Source organism: Sorex fumeus, unplaced genomic scaffold (genome assembly GCF_029834395.1).
Source record: "Sorex fumeus unplaced genomic scaffold, SorFum_2.1 ptg000039l, whole genome shotgun sequence".
Lineage (NCBI taxonomy): Eukaryota > Metazoa > Chordata > Mammalia > Eulipotyphla > Soricidae > Sorex > Sorex fumeus.
This window is the reverse complement of record NW_026606096.1, coordinates 23,323,463-23,339,503: the sequence shown is the minus strand read 5'-3', so window position 1 is coordinate 23,339,503 and position 16,041 is coordinate 23,323,463. Positions and strand designations below refer to the sequence as shown.

General features: G+C 35.7%; 1 protein-coding gene across 1 annotated transcript in view; it reads left to right on the top strand.

Annotated features, from left to right (window-relative positions):
- GLRB (glycine receptor beta) overlaps positions 1-15,763 on the top strand; it is an 84,922-nt gene extending 69,159 nt beyond the window's left edge. Inside the window, exons 9-10 of the mRNA XM_056118896.1 lie at positions 1,603-1,895; positions 13,328-15,763. Of these exons, the coding sequence (XP_055974871.1) occupies positions 1,603-1,895; positions 13,328-13,624 (590 nt within the window). The 3' untranslated portion in view covers positions 13,625-15,763. The remainder of the gene's footprint in view (positions 1-1,602; positions 1,896-13,327) is intronic.
- The last annotated feature ends 278 nt before the right edge of the window (positions 15,764-16,041 follow it).

The following is a 16,041-nucleotide window of genomic DNA, read 5'->3' as shown; positions in this document are numbered from 1 at the left end:
AAGAATTAAATAAGACTTGGTTTTGGTTGTCATCTTAGCACATAACATTTTTTATGAAAAATAGAAAAATTTTCTTGGAAAAGTAGTTTGCCAAATTAGTGCCCACAGGTATAATTAACTATAGCTAGAGCAATAATTGAGAACATCTTGAATTTTTATGTTACTTTCCACTTCCAACTTAGAAAAGACCCATATTAACTTTTTAAAATACAGTCCTATAAATGACTTCTTTGCTTTCCTACAGACCAAGAATAACGATTGCTATAGTAAATTAGGTACTTATCAAGTCTTTATAGATCTCAGTAATATTGTTTTCATTTGTAGAAGTCATTATTTTTTTTTCTAAAAGCCTTTCTACTATAGTTTGCTCTTGAATGCTTTAATCAACATTTGACAACTCCCAGAACTTGATGCAACTAAAGTCTATTTTTTTCAGTGTTTTCATTGATTGTTAGTGCTTCTATTTCAAGGTAAGGGAAAAGAGAGCCAAGCACACACACACACACACACACACACACACACACACACACACCTTTAATAATTAGGATAAGCATTCATTAATTCACAGAGACAGTCATATTTAGGAAGAGAAAAGTGAATTTAGTATGTGAACTCAGCGACAAGATGAAGTGAGAATTCTCTGGCAAAGTGGGATTCTTCTTGTAGCTCCTGTCACAGATGCTGGCTAGATGACAGCATTCTTACTTTTATTTCCTTGTGGTTTTTTTTTTTTTTTTTTTTGCTGGTTTTGTGTTTTGGCTCCTGGGATCTGGTTTACAATGAGACTTGCATTCTACCACTGATCTGTAGTCTGTCCCCGAATTCTTTCCAAGCGAGAGTGTCCCTGATTGTGCCAGTGTCTCAAGTTTCTCCTTCCTTCTTATGAAAACATGAAAGAGGTTAGAAAGACACAGAGAGAAGAATGGAAATATGATAAGTAAAAAGTGAAAGAGATCAATTATTGCAATTCTTCTATTGGAAATTGTAGTTTCTAGACTAAAATTGGTGTATAACTAGTTAGCTTTTTCTACACAGTTAAATTTAACATATAGCAGACGATTATCTTTTTTTGAAAAGCTGTAATCACGTATTTTCTTTGCCTTTCCTAATTGAGTATTCTGTTATGAACCTTGCCAGAAAATTGCCTTGTTCTCTTCTGATTTAGTTTTCAATAGGATAAAACTAAGCTATACAACATAGCTATTAAACATGAAACTGAAAACTGAGTTAAGCTCCTCCTTTATCAGGACTCACAGCTTCTTTGAGATACCGTATACTCTTTTTCTGTCTTTAATACTTGCATCAGATCCAAATTGGTTTTTTTTTTTTTTGCACATTGGTTTCAGTTTCTATTTTAATATCAATTAATGTTAAGTTTAAATTTGAGGTTTAAGCATTTACAAATATCCCTGGCCACAGTCATCCTTAACAAGAAAACCTATAAATGTATACTTTCTTCTACACTTTCTGTTTTTAAGATCCTAATGAGTTTTTAGAGCCCACTGCAAAGTTGCGGGAGAAGTAAAGGATTTAGTTAAGAAAAACATTTGCAGAATGTTTCAGACAGCTAAAAAGTTGTAATTCCTATATCTATTTCTGTAGGTATCTTCTCAGTACTCAGCTTGGCCTCAGAGTGCACAACACTGGCAGCTGAGCTTCCCAAAGTGTCCTACGTGAAGGCCCTTGACGTGTGGCTCATCGCTTGCCTTCTCTTTGGTTTTGCTTCACTGGTGGAATATGCCGTTGTCCAAGTGATGTTGAATAATCCCAAACGAGTTGAAGCAGAAAAAGCCAGAATTGCTAAGGCTGAGCAAGCAGATGGGAAAGGGGGAGCTGCCGCCAAGAAGAACACCGTGAATGGTACAGGGTCACCGGTTCACATCAGCACTTTGCAGGTAAGAATCTATTGATCCTGGGACTGAAGTGATAGCACAGCGGAAAGAGCATTTGCCTTGCAAGTGTCCTCCTCGGGTTCGATTCCCAGCATCCCATATGGTCCCCTGAGCACCATCAGGAGTGATTCCTGAGTGCAAAGCCAGGAGTAACCCCTGACAATTTTCAGGTGTGATCCAAAAAGAAAAAAAAAAAAGAATCAAATGATCCAATAAAATGATTTTCCCCCCATTCCCTCTGTGGTATCAAGTATATATAGGTAGAATTGGTGACAATCTTATTTTCTTTTCTATCACCAAAGAAAAGGAACTAATTACAATATACTTTTACAAAAATTAATACAAAGTCTTCAAAACAGATTCAATACACAATTAAAAATATCAGCATCTTACCAATTTCTGGAGAATTTTCCATAGAATCCAGCTTCTTTAAGTGAATAAAGCACCCGGCAGTTTTCCATGTTACTTTCACTCCCTGCTATCCCTGTATCTTTCCAACACCGGAAGAAGCTGGTGGTGCCGCCCACTTGAGGGATACTCTGGAGAATTTATAAATCAGTTTGCTCACAAGGAAACAATATCCCTAGTTAACCAAGCCCAGTGGAGAATAGCTGGAAATGCACTGGAAAAGGTTCATCCTATATCTTGGATTGTCACTGACTTAAGATCTAAGCAGTGCCTCAAGACACACATCCCAGTTGATCCTGAAACTACAGAGAGACCTGTCCACTTGTCCGAAAGGGATCCTCATTCACACTCTGTGGCTGAGAAAACAAGTAAAGCAGGACACTATTGCCATTGATCACGGTGTGATAAATGTCACAGAATCTCATAGGTCACACCATCCACCACCTTGAAAGCTTTACCTGCTTGACCTCACTTCCAAGCTCCTCTTACTTTACACTGTTCATTCACCACCATTACTCGGTGGACCTGGAATATTAAATAAAGATGGCACCTGTGATATTTCAGACAGGTAACAAGCAAACTGCTCTCATGAGATGCTGCCTGCCGGTCTGGTTTCTGGGTGAAGTTATTCTATGAGCCGATAGCCTAAACTGCAAATTCTTAGTTGTGATCTTGTGGTGGGTTCTTAAATTCTTTAGGTCTATAATTTTCATCATTTACAATTACCTGACCTTAAATAAGCATATACTTAGCATGTCCCTTTTTTCATTCCCCCCCCCCTCCCCATCCAACGTTTCGTTTCAGCTGGATTTCTTGTAGGCAACGTATAGTAGTTTTGTAGTTTTTAGTTTCCTCTGCTTACTAATGTTCTCATTATATCCTAATAAATGATATATTTGTATTTTTGTTTACTATTCTTAAATCTATCTGGCTGATATTCTTTTGTAGTCATGTGGAAATTTTCAACATTTTCTGGAATAATATTTTGACTTAATGTTAAAATTTTTTTATCATGGCATTAATAACTATTGATTGGAATTTTTAAGATTCACTAGCAGAGGCCAGGGAGATATTCAGGGGTTAGGTTGTATGCAAATCACAGACCTAACTGAGGTTTGAACCTTGGTACTACTTGACCTCCAGAGCATCACACAGTGTACCCTGAAGACTTTGAATATCTCTGGGTGTGACGTTGGAGAGCTCTGAGCACTGCCAGTGTATTCTGGTGGTTCCCTGCACTGCCTGGCTCAAACAGCACATCTGGTTCAAGTTGGCAAAGGATCACTAGAAGTGTCCCTTGTGTCCACATGGCAGACCTCACTCCCCCACCCCCACATCCCCAAATATCATTCCATTTCAGATGTGCCCCAGTTTGTATGATGTGTGATTTTCTACTAACACATGGACATTTTTAAGTCACATTTAAACTCTGAGATTCCGAAGTCTTGTGTTGGAACTCTCAAACTTGCTTAAACCTGGCTGACTTTATCGGAGAGGCAAGGCAGATAGCTCCACCCTTTGATGGAAACAGAAGTTCAGTTTACCCACACAGGGGAGCCAGGAACTCCCTGCTGAATTGGGAGTTTATATTCTCCTGGGTTGCTCTTACACTGCAGTGAGAGATTCCCTCTTTGGTCTCCGGCGATGGCAATGGTTCAGATCTCTGAGGCCTCCTCTGACATGAACCCCCGTTGGGAGAGTGGGGTCAGCTTCTTGCTCCTACTGGGGGTGAAAGTCCATGCCCTATACACCATCCCTAGTATGTGCAACTGCAGCCTCGTTACCACTCTGGGGGGAAGGATGACCTAGTTCTCTCTTTGACCTTCTCGAAGTCCACTTTAGGAGTATGTAAGGCATCTCAGTCAACCTCTTAAGTGAGTTCTATTTCTTCAGCCACAAATGCATAATCTAGGTGGTAGAAAGGAATAATCCAAACTCAGCACAGCATTGCTCCTTGGGTCCCAAAATCCTGAGCTGGTCCAATTCTTTGTCTTCATCTTTCAGTCTTTGTATGCGCTTTGTACAATACTCTATGTGTTACCTCTGTCCTTCTGTTAGCAGAAGGTCCCTGTATTTGCTTTGTTTCTTCTTCTTCTTTATTTTTGGTAAGAGGGTCAATGATTAGGTCTTAGGACTACAGTATCACACAGGCTGGCCACCAGCAAATTTCAGCTCTTCCTACAAGGTTCATCTAGCCCTGCTCTTCCACTTCCATCTCGAGAACATTGTAAGCATCGCTGCTTGCAAATATGTTGTCAGAATCTAAAAGTTTCTTTTCATTGAACACTGTCTCTTTCCTTGCTTTGTTTCTTTGTGCTCTATTTCTGAAGGAGATGGCTCATTACTTGTTCTTTCCTTTTGACTTATTATTTTAGCATGACATCCTCTAGTTTCAAACAAACAAAAGGAAGACTACTGTTTCTTGAGTTGCACATTCCATAGTGTAAATATAGCACAATCTCCTATTTGGCATCAGAAAGACTTCTAAGAGATATATGGGGGCCAATATCAGGTATATTTTGCACAGGATAGTTGTAATATTTGGCTTAGCTATGCTGGGAGTCCCCACAGCTATCCCAGGTGGTTTTTGGGTAGGTGGGAATGCAGTGCTGGAGACTGACCCTGTTACCTCATGCACATCAAGCATTGCTCTAACCCTCTAATCCGTTGCTACTCTCCATCTATCATTGGAGTTTTTCCAGATCTTGGCTATTGTAAATAGTGCTGCACTGAGCATACATGTCCATATTTCTTTTCCACTTCCTGTTTCTGTATTCTTGGGATAGATTCTAACCTAGGTGTAGAACTGCTGGATCATACAGTAGTTCTGTTTAATCTGCTAGGAAATCTCCAATGTTTTTTCCATAGAGACTGAACCAAGTTATATTTCCACAAACAGTAATGAGGTCTTCCTCCCCCCTCCTCTCCACTGGCCCTGGTTTCTGAGACTTTGGCATAGCTCTTCTCATTTTTGTTTCATTTTGTATTTTCACAACCTTTTCAAAAAGGGAAATTAGTGATTAGCATATCTATAACTGCCGTTTTCAAAAAATGTTGTGTGTACATGAGGTATTATGTTGCATTTAATTAAAATATGAGTATTATGCTATTATATACTCATATACATAAAAGATTATAGTATAGAATTAAGGTAAGTTATAGGTATTGGGAAATAAAACATTCATATTACTCACTTTATTGTGAATTAAGGGACTTGTATGCAGAAAATAATATGTTCTGGAGAAAAGTTACTCAGTTTCTAATAGCTACATTCTATGTGGTATTATGAGATCTGGGTTGTTGCAGAATTTCTCTAGTGACAGAGAAGAATGACAAATTATCTTGGAATATTATATATTTCATGAATTGGAGTACTGACAGAGGGATACTTATTAGAGTAGAGTACTGTGGAACAGATCAACATATTTATGATCAAAGATATAAAAGATAGATATAATACTGATTAGACTGAATTTCGTTTCTTGGGGTTTAGCTTTTAAGTGTTAAAATTAGCTTAATGAATAAAAGTTGAACACATTGAAGAAGTTTAATTCTCTGTGCTTTTAGTTGCTAAATAGGAACACATCTATAAAAATTATGAGGCTATTGTGACTTTTGTTACAAAAGTCATAACTTAGATAAAAGTTTAAAAGCTTTTCATAATTTTTTTCATTGCTGGAATGAGGAGATGACCCCAGGGGCCAGAGTGTGTCTCTGTACATGGGAGTCCCTTGTTTTAATCTCTGACATTTTCATGGTCTCCTGAACACTTTTCAGGTGTTGCTCCCACAAAAATTGAAAGCCGGTCTGGGGAACTGAATTTATCTTAACGGGGAATGTGTGGAGTGGAAGACATTGATAAAATGGTTGTGGGAAATAGACACTCAGGTGGAGGCTGTGATGTTGGAATGTTGTATTCACGAAACCCCAATACTAAAAGTATAACAAATAATAGTGCTCACATAACACTTTAAAAATAAAAATAACACTTTAAAATTTTTACAAAAGTGAAAAGCAAAATGTATTACTAGAAACTAAAGTCCTTCTAACAGGTCAATATTTGAATTTCAAAATGAAGAGTATACCTATTTTACTGTTTACTTCCTAAGAAAGATTTTAAAATGATATGAATTCAGAATAATTTCTCTTTAACATTCATATCAACTTAGAGTAAATGTGTTGATTTGATAAAGTCATAAGATGGGCATCGGCATACATTGACATGTGGAAAAGGATAAGTAAATGGAATTCTAATTTAATAATTTTGTTGAGAAATTACAGTTAAACTTTTGGTTTCAAAACACAGAATGTGGTCTTGTGTATTTTCCTTTACAATTTTTTTCTGAGTACTTTCAATCAGATAAAATGTCATTTATTAATAGACAGACTGACAATAGTCATTAATGAAAGCACAATGTAAAATAGGTTACAGAAAATAATGGTGGTCTTTAATATTGTCCTTTCAAGGAAATAAATGATAGCATAAGTTTAAAATGGGAAAATGAAAATCTATTATTAAGATTAAAAAATTTGCTTGTATATCAAAAATTATGCCATAATTCTGGTATACTTATTTAGATTCCTCATACCACACACTTGTTACCTGCTCACTAATTTGCTTTCTGCTTTCTTTGTTCATTTATTTTTATTCAATATGAACAGTTGAGAACCTGCAGTTATGATTATCATCATATTCTCAATACTTTGTAGATGTGATATTTGCAGCAAGGGTGTTATGAATAAAAGCAGAATAATTTACAGGAATACACATTTGAATAACTTAAAATACAGAATTTGTTGTTCATGTGTGAATGAGATAATTGTTTCTTAATGATAATGCTATGTTTTTAAAATTAGGATTCACTTAAATTTGACAAAGTAAATATAAATCATTTCTTTATGTTTTATCATCTGTAGAAGATATTTTTATTACATTGAAATCATGCCTGTTTCCCAGTCAACTAATATTAAATAAGGTGATTTGCCTTGAAGAATGTAGAATGTATACTGAGAAGAATCACAAAATCTTTGAAGTTAAAATTTGAATCATTAGATTTTTTTTCTGCACCATTTTTTATGTGTGACAGTTTCATTACCATACTGCCTTATTTCTGCTCCCAGTAATTTTGAGAAATGACATTTTTTCTGATGAAAGTAAATGGGACACATGCAAGATATTGGAGAAATTATGAATTAAGCATTAATGTCACTAACCTCACTATTAGAATTTGTATATGTTTTATTTTGTAAACAGTTTACTTAATTGCGCTTCATGTGATATTATAGTTATTTAAAATAGTAATTTTATCATAAACTATTTATTCTTTTGTGTACATATGTGGTAAGATAATTATGTGTAAAGGGTATTAGCTAAAAGAAAATTGTGTTTATATTAAATCTCTGATGAATAAGAGATGTGACTAGCCAACTAGTTAATGAATCATTAGCTATTTAAGGAACCTGAGGATTCTCAGTAGGAAACCTAATCTTATTGCTTATTCATTAGGGTTATGTCATTAAAAATTAAATTTGTGGTAGAGGTTGTTACACACATATACACACACTACTACTCACTTCAGATATATGAATCTTTAAATATATATCTGAAAGAGGTTATAACAAATTAAATGATTAAAATTTTAGTAGAACTAAATGAAATCTTTAGCAGTGCTTTCTTTATTTTTTTCTCTTTGAGAATTTACTTTTTTTAAAAAAAAATTATTTATTTATTTTGAATACCCATTCCTCCACCCATGCCCATTTCCCACCACCAAGGATCCCAGTATCCCTCCCACCCCCCATCCCCTCATCCCACCCTGCCTCTGTGGCAGGGCATTCCCCTCTGTTCTCTCTCTCCTTTTGGGTGTTGTGGTCCCGCATTCTCCAGATGGAACCCCGGTGACCATGAGCCTGCAAGCGGGTACCAGGACATTTTTTCCAAACCGTGCGGCCACTTACGCAGCCGCGCGACATCTCCTTATATACAAAGTGATCAGTGGAAAGTAAATCATCCAACGTTTCTCCCTGAAAATCAGTATTATTTTTTAATTTTAATAATTTTAATCATAATAATTTAACATTGAAACTCATATTCTTGACTGGCCTGTTTGCTAGATTATTTCTCTGAATAAAAATTATCTTCCACTTCTCTACATTTTGGATCAAATTCTTAACTTATTAATGTTGTTGGCAGAATTGCTAGTGTTTATATAAATTTTGTAGTAAAGCACTTGTATGTAACTGAGGTTATAATGTATAAATTTGGGAACAGGAACTAGTACAGCAGTGAGCTACATGCCTAGCATACACTCAGTCAGGGTTCCCTTCCCAGAATCCAGGGTTCCCTGATCATTGCTGAGTGCTGCTTTGTACCTCTGCCAGCATTTACTGGGTAGCTGGGAATACGCCCAGCATTGCAAGGCCAAAGAAGCATCATGTCCTTGGGTCCTTGCACTGAACTAACAGTTAATTGGCTTGGAATTAAAGAGGATTTCTTGGGCTCCTGAGCTTTAATATGTATAATATATATTAGCACTAACACACACATACACACACACATACACAAACATGCACAGACATATGTATATGGCTGCTTGTTTAGAGATACTAAAACCACAGCTAATATTGTGTATAAAATATTTATAGTGAATGAATTTCTTCAATAACCTATATGTCCTATTTGTGAAAAAGTGAAAAATTATTAAAAGGCACACTTCCTAGTCTACTGAACAAAATCTGATTACTCCTTTCCTTTGCATGAAGAATTCTAAAGCAAAGTCAACACATCTTAAACCTGTGGAGTAGAAATTTCTAATGGTAGTAAGACAGCTGGGATACTCAGTCTCAGAGTTTGAAACTGGAGACACTTAGTCTGGGGACACTGGAGATATTTGATACATAGAATTTGTCCTCAACTCTTATTCCAATCAAGGCAGTGTGTTGTTCATTGACAAAAGTTTGCCCAGAGATTTCTGAGACTTACAAATTCCTCAGAGAGTACTGGGAAATGAAGTTTTAAATGTGACTGAAGCACTCTGAGAGAAGATGTGTGTGAGCTCATGGAAGTGTGTGTCTACATTCGTTGCTGGGACCCCATAGGTGGTGGGTGGAAAATGGCCTTTTAAAATTCCAAATCAGGGAATTTAAGTGGAATGTCTGGAAATAAAGTTTATATATATGAATCATTTCCAAAAGGCACAGTTAAATAATTTATATTTTAATCGCTATGAATAAATAGATAGGGACTCAATTGTGGACCTAATGGATGATAACTCTATTAAGAATAGTTATCTCTTCAGGCAGAATTACTCTGGTAATTAATCTGAGTTGTCACAATTGGTGAACTGTCGCTACATATTAAATTCAATAGAGAGGAGTCCATTCTCCAGCTTGACTTCTATCAGCTAAAACAGAATCCTGGGCCAGAGCGATATGTATAGTGGGGAAGGCATTTGCCTTGCATGTAACCAGTCTAGGTTCAATCCCTGGCACCTCTTCTGGTCCCCAAAGCCCAGCAAGAGGATGTCTCAGTGAAGAGTCAGGAATAAGCCCCGAGTACTGCTAAGTGTTCTTCCCACCAATCCCCTTACCTCCCTCAAATCCCATGGAATGAGGAAGGAACCTGTCTCCATTTGGACTATACTATATAGCAAGTGTTGTCTTTGAAAGTTAACTTTATGATCTCTATATTTTCTCTAAATTATGAAAGCTTGAGAAGACTGAACTTATAGAAGTTTCTCAATCTCTATTCCTACTCATCAACACTTTGTCTATTTAGATTTAATTATAGTTGCATGAACATCTTTGTAAAATGATTTTACTCAGTAGCATTATACAATATTTATGTAATAAAAACATAGATTAATGAAATCAGAATTTCTATACAAGCTTTAAGAACAGGTAAGGTAAGGTAAGGTAAAGGCCCTCCCGTTGATCGTCGATTTGCTCGAGCGGGCCCAGTAACGTCTCCATCGGAGACTTTGTTGTTACTGTGTCTGGCATATCGAATACTCTCGGTAGCTTACCGGGCTCTCGAGACACAGTAACAACAAAGTCTCCAATGGAGACGTTACTGGGCCCGCTCGAGCAAATCGATGATCAACGGGAGGGCCTTTACCTTACCTTACCTTAAGAACAGGAATTTTTTAAATTTTCATTTTAGGCACCCTGATTTAGCATAAATGACAAGATTTCACATATACATTGATCCAGCACCAGACCCTCCACCAGTGTCATAAAAACAGCATCATCAGTTGTTATGAATACTGTTGCTCACAATTATGAGTAACAGTACTTGCTCATAATTGAAAAGAGTGACATAATAACCTAGATGTATAATAAAAAGATGGAATATGAATCATTTAACTTATTTTTTCACTTAGTCTGTTTTGGGTATCTTTACTATTTATCTCTGAAAATTGTCATCTGGTCCCTCACCCAGCAAATATATCTCACGGGTTGCCCAGATAAAGGATAGTATCCTAGATCCACAGTATATTGCCAGAAAATATTTTTTTTTACATTTTCCATAATGCATAATTTTTACCCATAATTTTCACAATCTGCTAAATGTGAATAGAATCCACATAAATAATTTATTAACTTAATGAAGCGGGCTGGAGCGATAGCACAGCGGGTAGGGCGTTTGCCTTACAAGCAGCCAAAATGGCCGACCCGAGTTCGATTCCTCCGCCCCTCTCGGAGAGCCCAGCAAGCTACCGAGAGTATTCAATATGCCAGACACAGTAACAACAAAGTCTCCAATGGAGACGTTACTGGGCCCGCTCGAGCAAATCGACGATCAACGGGAGGGCCTTTACCTTTACCTTAGAATGAAGCAATAACTAAAGTAATTGTTCTATGCTTTACAATGGTAGGTATGGATTTCCTGTAGAGTGAAAACTGTAATAACTAACTACATCCAAGTGAAGACTCTGTAGGTAAATGACAGGACTCCGGTGTAAGAACAATAAGTTAAGCAGTTGAGTGAATAACTCATTTTTTTCTGATTATTTATAAAATCACTAATGCTGCTTTAAGTCATTTAGGTTTAATCTATATTTATACTTATAAGAGCATTTGTGATTACTAGAGAAGCTCAGTGTAGGAATTTGGTTCAAATTTAATAATTAAGATTTTATCAATGGGAAAATATCCATAGCATGATCTGGCTGAAAAGTACACTATTTCTTTGGTATCTTTATGTGAGGCTGGTTAATCAAACACTATCCAACAAACTACAGGCCAGGCTATTTTCACTCAGGGCGCCCCAGAGTGGGAAGGTAAGAGCCCTCCCAGCCCCAAAGTGCCCAGCCCCGGCAGCAGATGACATCCACTACCCGACCACCACCACGCTCCATGCTGCTTTCTGGACACTTCCTACCTATTTTCTGTAATTATCACACCATATTTGATGGAGTTCAGACAGTAGGCAACAAATCATAGAGAATATATATATTTATGTATCTGTATATATGTGTATATATATACATATATATACATATATATATTTTGCCTTTCGGACAGCCCAACAAGCTACCAAGAGTATCACACCCGCATGGGTCAAGCCTGGCAAGTTCCCCGTGTCTTATTTGATATGCCAAAAACAGTAACAATAATAGGTCTCACTCCCCTGACCCTTAAAGACCCTCCAATCTTTGAGAAAGATGAGTAAAGAGAGGCTGCTCAAATCTCAGGACTGGGAGTAATAGAGACATTACTGGAACCCACTCGTGTAAATTGACAAACAACGAAAAGGCAGTGATACAGTGATACAGTGATCCAACAAACTAGAGATGTCTTTCACGAGTAAATATTTGATTTGTGATCATAGCATCATAGGATCATAGTGACTATTGTCACTGTCACTGATACTGCCCTCCCGTTGTTCATCGATTTGCTCCAGCTGGCACCAGTAACGTCTCACAACAAATTGTGAGATTTGTTGATACTGTTTTTGGCATATTAAATACCTCACGGGTAGCTTGCTAGCCTTTGCTGTGCAGGCGAGATACTCTCAGTAGCTTGCCGGGCTCTCCGAGAGGGGCAGAGGAATCAAACTGGGGTCAGTCTCATGCAAGGCAGGTTCCCTACCCACTGTATTACTGCCCCAGCCCATAGTGACTATAATTAGTACATATTTGTGTGGTTTAAAGACATATTTGAAAATAAAATCCACATAAAAATAAAGGTTAGAAATACCAATATATTTCTGTAGTCCTTATATTAGAGTAATATTATCTGTGTCATGGTTAAATAAAGGGTTTTTATTTCAACGGAGAGCAGGTCCTGAAGCAATGAGATTAAGGTCTGATTTGTCATCTGTTACCTCAACATAAAATATAAAGTAACACAATAATATAATAATAACACAATAATATAAATCTACTATAATTATAAATATAGCTTCTCAAAAGTTTATTCCATAAGCGCCTTCCTATATAGTTATAATTTTAGATTCCTAAAGGTTAAGGCAATCTGAAGATCAAAATATTTGACTATTATTTCTAATATTCACTGAATGAACCATCAGATTTACTTCTAAATAACCTTTAAGAGATATATGATTTTTGCTGAAAGTAGACTACAGATCAAACATGATTGCCACTCAATGTCTCTTTTGCAGACCACAACACCCAAAAGGAGAGAGAGAACAAAAGGGAATACCCTGCCACAGAGGCAGGGTGGGATGGGGGTGGGGGTGGGGGTGGGAGGGATACTGGGACCCGTGGTGGTGGAAAATGGGCACTGGTGGAGGGATGGGTGTTTGATCATTGTACAATTGAAACCCAAGCACAAAAATTTGTAAATCTACAACTGTTCCTCATGGTGTTTCATTAACAAAAATTTTTAAAAAATGTAAATAATGGAGAATGGCACTGGTGGAGGGATGGGTACTGGATCATTGTATAACTGAAACCCAAGCACAAAAATTTGTAAGTGTACAACTGTACTTCATGGTGTTTAGCTAATAAAAATTTAAAAAAACAAATATTCTAATGTACTCTGTCTTTAATTTTTATATTCAGGTTGGTGAAACCCGATGCAAGAAGGTTTGCACTTCCAAGTCTGATTTGAGATCGAATGATTTCAGCATTGTTGGGAGCTTACCAAGAGATTTTGAATTATCAAATTACGATTGCTATGGTAAACCTATTGAAGTCAACAATGGACTTGGGAAATCTCAGGCGAAGAACAACAAGAAGCCTCCACCTGCCAAACCTGTCATTCCCACGGCAGCGAAGAGAATTGATCTTTATGCAAGAGCACTGTTTCCTTTCTGCTTCTTGTTCTTCAATGTTATATATTGGTCTATATATTTATGATAAATATTTTCCATTTGATACAATCTCATCTCATTGTGACCAGCCTCATTCATAAATGCCAATCTGCAGAAATTTTTGCATTTTCATAGCAATATATTGCATTTTGGATGCCATTTGATTGTAACAAAAACCTGGCACCTTAATTTTGAATGGCATGATCTTGTTATGTCTGTGCTTTAATAAAGCTGTATATATGTATAGAAAACATATTGCTTTGAAATATAAGCACTTCATTGCTAATGAAATATAAGCATACTGCATAATATAAATCCAAACGATTTTCTTCAGTTAGTGTAAATTGCAATTATTTCAGATAATTTAGATAATAAAATGATGTGCACGCCAAATCCTGTTGTGATCACCATCCTAATATGTAGCATTTCAAATTTTCTTCCTTGTAACATTCAGAGAAAGCCATTCTATTCTTGTATAACTTTAGATGGCATTGTCATGGATTTAGCAAAATTATATTAAATATTATTTTAACTTTGTAAGTAGTAAAAATATCAGTTATAAATATGTGAGCTCTGTGGAGAAATAAAGTTCCAAAAATTGCTAATTTGTAAAATCAACTCATTTTGAAGTGTGCCCCCATGTAATCAAAATGCCAGATGACTAAATACACGGCAAGCATTTTTGAAACAATGGAAAATTTGGATTTACTTAAATACATACTGAAATTTAGTGTCTCATAACAAGGGAGAGTTATATTGAATAACTATTTCTGATAAAAAAAATTCTATTTAACCCACCTTTAAAATCAAATATATTTTCATGAATTTTATTTGTTGATATAGCATACAAATTAATTGTGCCTTAAAAAGTCATAAATATTTAAAATTGAAATATGATAATGAATATGTGATTTTCATATTATTTAAGAAATCAAGAGGAAAAAGTCTCCTGCTACTACCAATAACAAGTTGGTAAAACCATAAGCATTTAAGAATTTTACTTCTTTAATTTATTAAAAAGTTTTTTTTAAGTAAGACTGATTTTTTCTGAATTTTTCTTGTTTATTTTATTATTTTTTAAAAATTGCTTAAGACATTTAAAGATTAAATGATGTTTGTGTTAAACCTCATTAACTCTATAGTTTCTTTCCTGCTAAAAGTCTAGACTATATACATTTACTTTGATCTTGTTCCAAACTGAAAATAGGCACCTTCTGCTCTGTAAGACTTGCGTTACCTAATAATATCGCAGTCAGTGTACCTTTTATTTATGCATTAGCTAAAATAGCATTATCCGTGGTTCAAAAAATAGGAACATACGTTCAAACAAGTATATTTACATGATTTGGAGTCTTTTGTTGCAGCTGAGTATTTGTGTGGTCAACTCATTGATAAAATGTGGTCAGATATTATTGATGCAAATTGGCATATGTAACTCAGTGCTCTTTTTTAAGAGTTTCATTTTTTAAATATTCTTCCACATTGCTAGTTTTTAAAATAATAACCTGTAATTTAATACTCTGTGATCCTTCAGCACTCTAGTTATGAAAGTTTAGCTGTGAACAGTTTTATAATGCCACAGTAACTCTGCTGATGGACTTTAATATTCTGCAAAGACCTGGAGCAATATCATTTTAATGGAACTGTGATTGAAAAAAAATGTCTCAAATAGGATTTAAGCCTATACAAATTTTTATTTATATTAAAAATATTTGCTAATTTATATCCTTTATTTTTGCAAAATTGCAATATTCTTATTAGGGAGTTTGATTTTAAGGCAGTGTTTTAAGTACAAGACATACAAATGGAAGATATTTCTTATATAGGAATTTATTTGTTGAAAATAATGTGAATGACTTTCTGTAATATAGTATTTTAGCCTCTTCAATTTTAATACACATAAAGATATATGAGCATATATATATATATACCAATCCCAACATTAAGTACCTATATATAAAATGACAAATGGAACATTAGTGATCTTAAAAAAAAAGTATTATCAATGTCCACTAACATTTCCTTTATAATTGTAATCTTAAAGATTTAGCCACTTACCTCCAGAATTGCTGTGGTCTGAATACTTTAAATATTTTGTGTTTCTAGGAGACTGGCAGTATATCAACCTGAATATCAGTAACTCAAATTCAATGTCTACGAAATAAAAACTCTTCTCACAAATCAATAGATTCTCTTATTTTCTATTTTGGTTAATGATATCACTACTCCAGTTACCCACGGAAATCATTCTTCCATTCTGAAACTGTATAACCTTTCAAGCACTGAGATCCATAGGTCCTCCCTCATACATTCCCACCCTTTCTTAGTTTCTGTGGGCAGTAGTCTCGGTTTATTGCCTATTTTCTTAGTCTGTCACACCAGTGGACAATCAAGTGCTCAGTGGAACCCATTTTCAACTGTGTTATTTAATAGTGCAATACCGAAATATGTGGGAAAACAGAT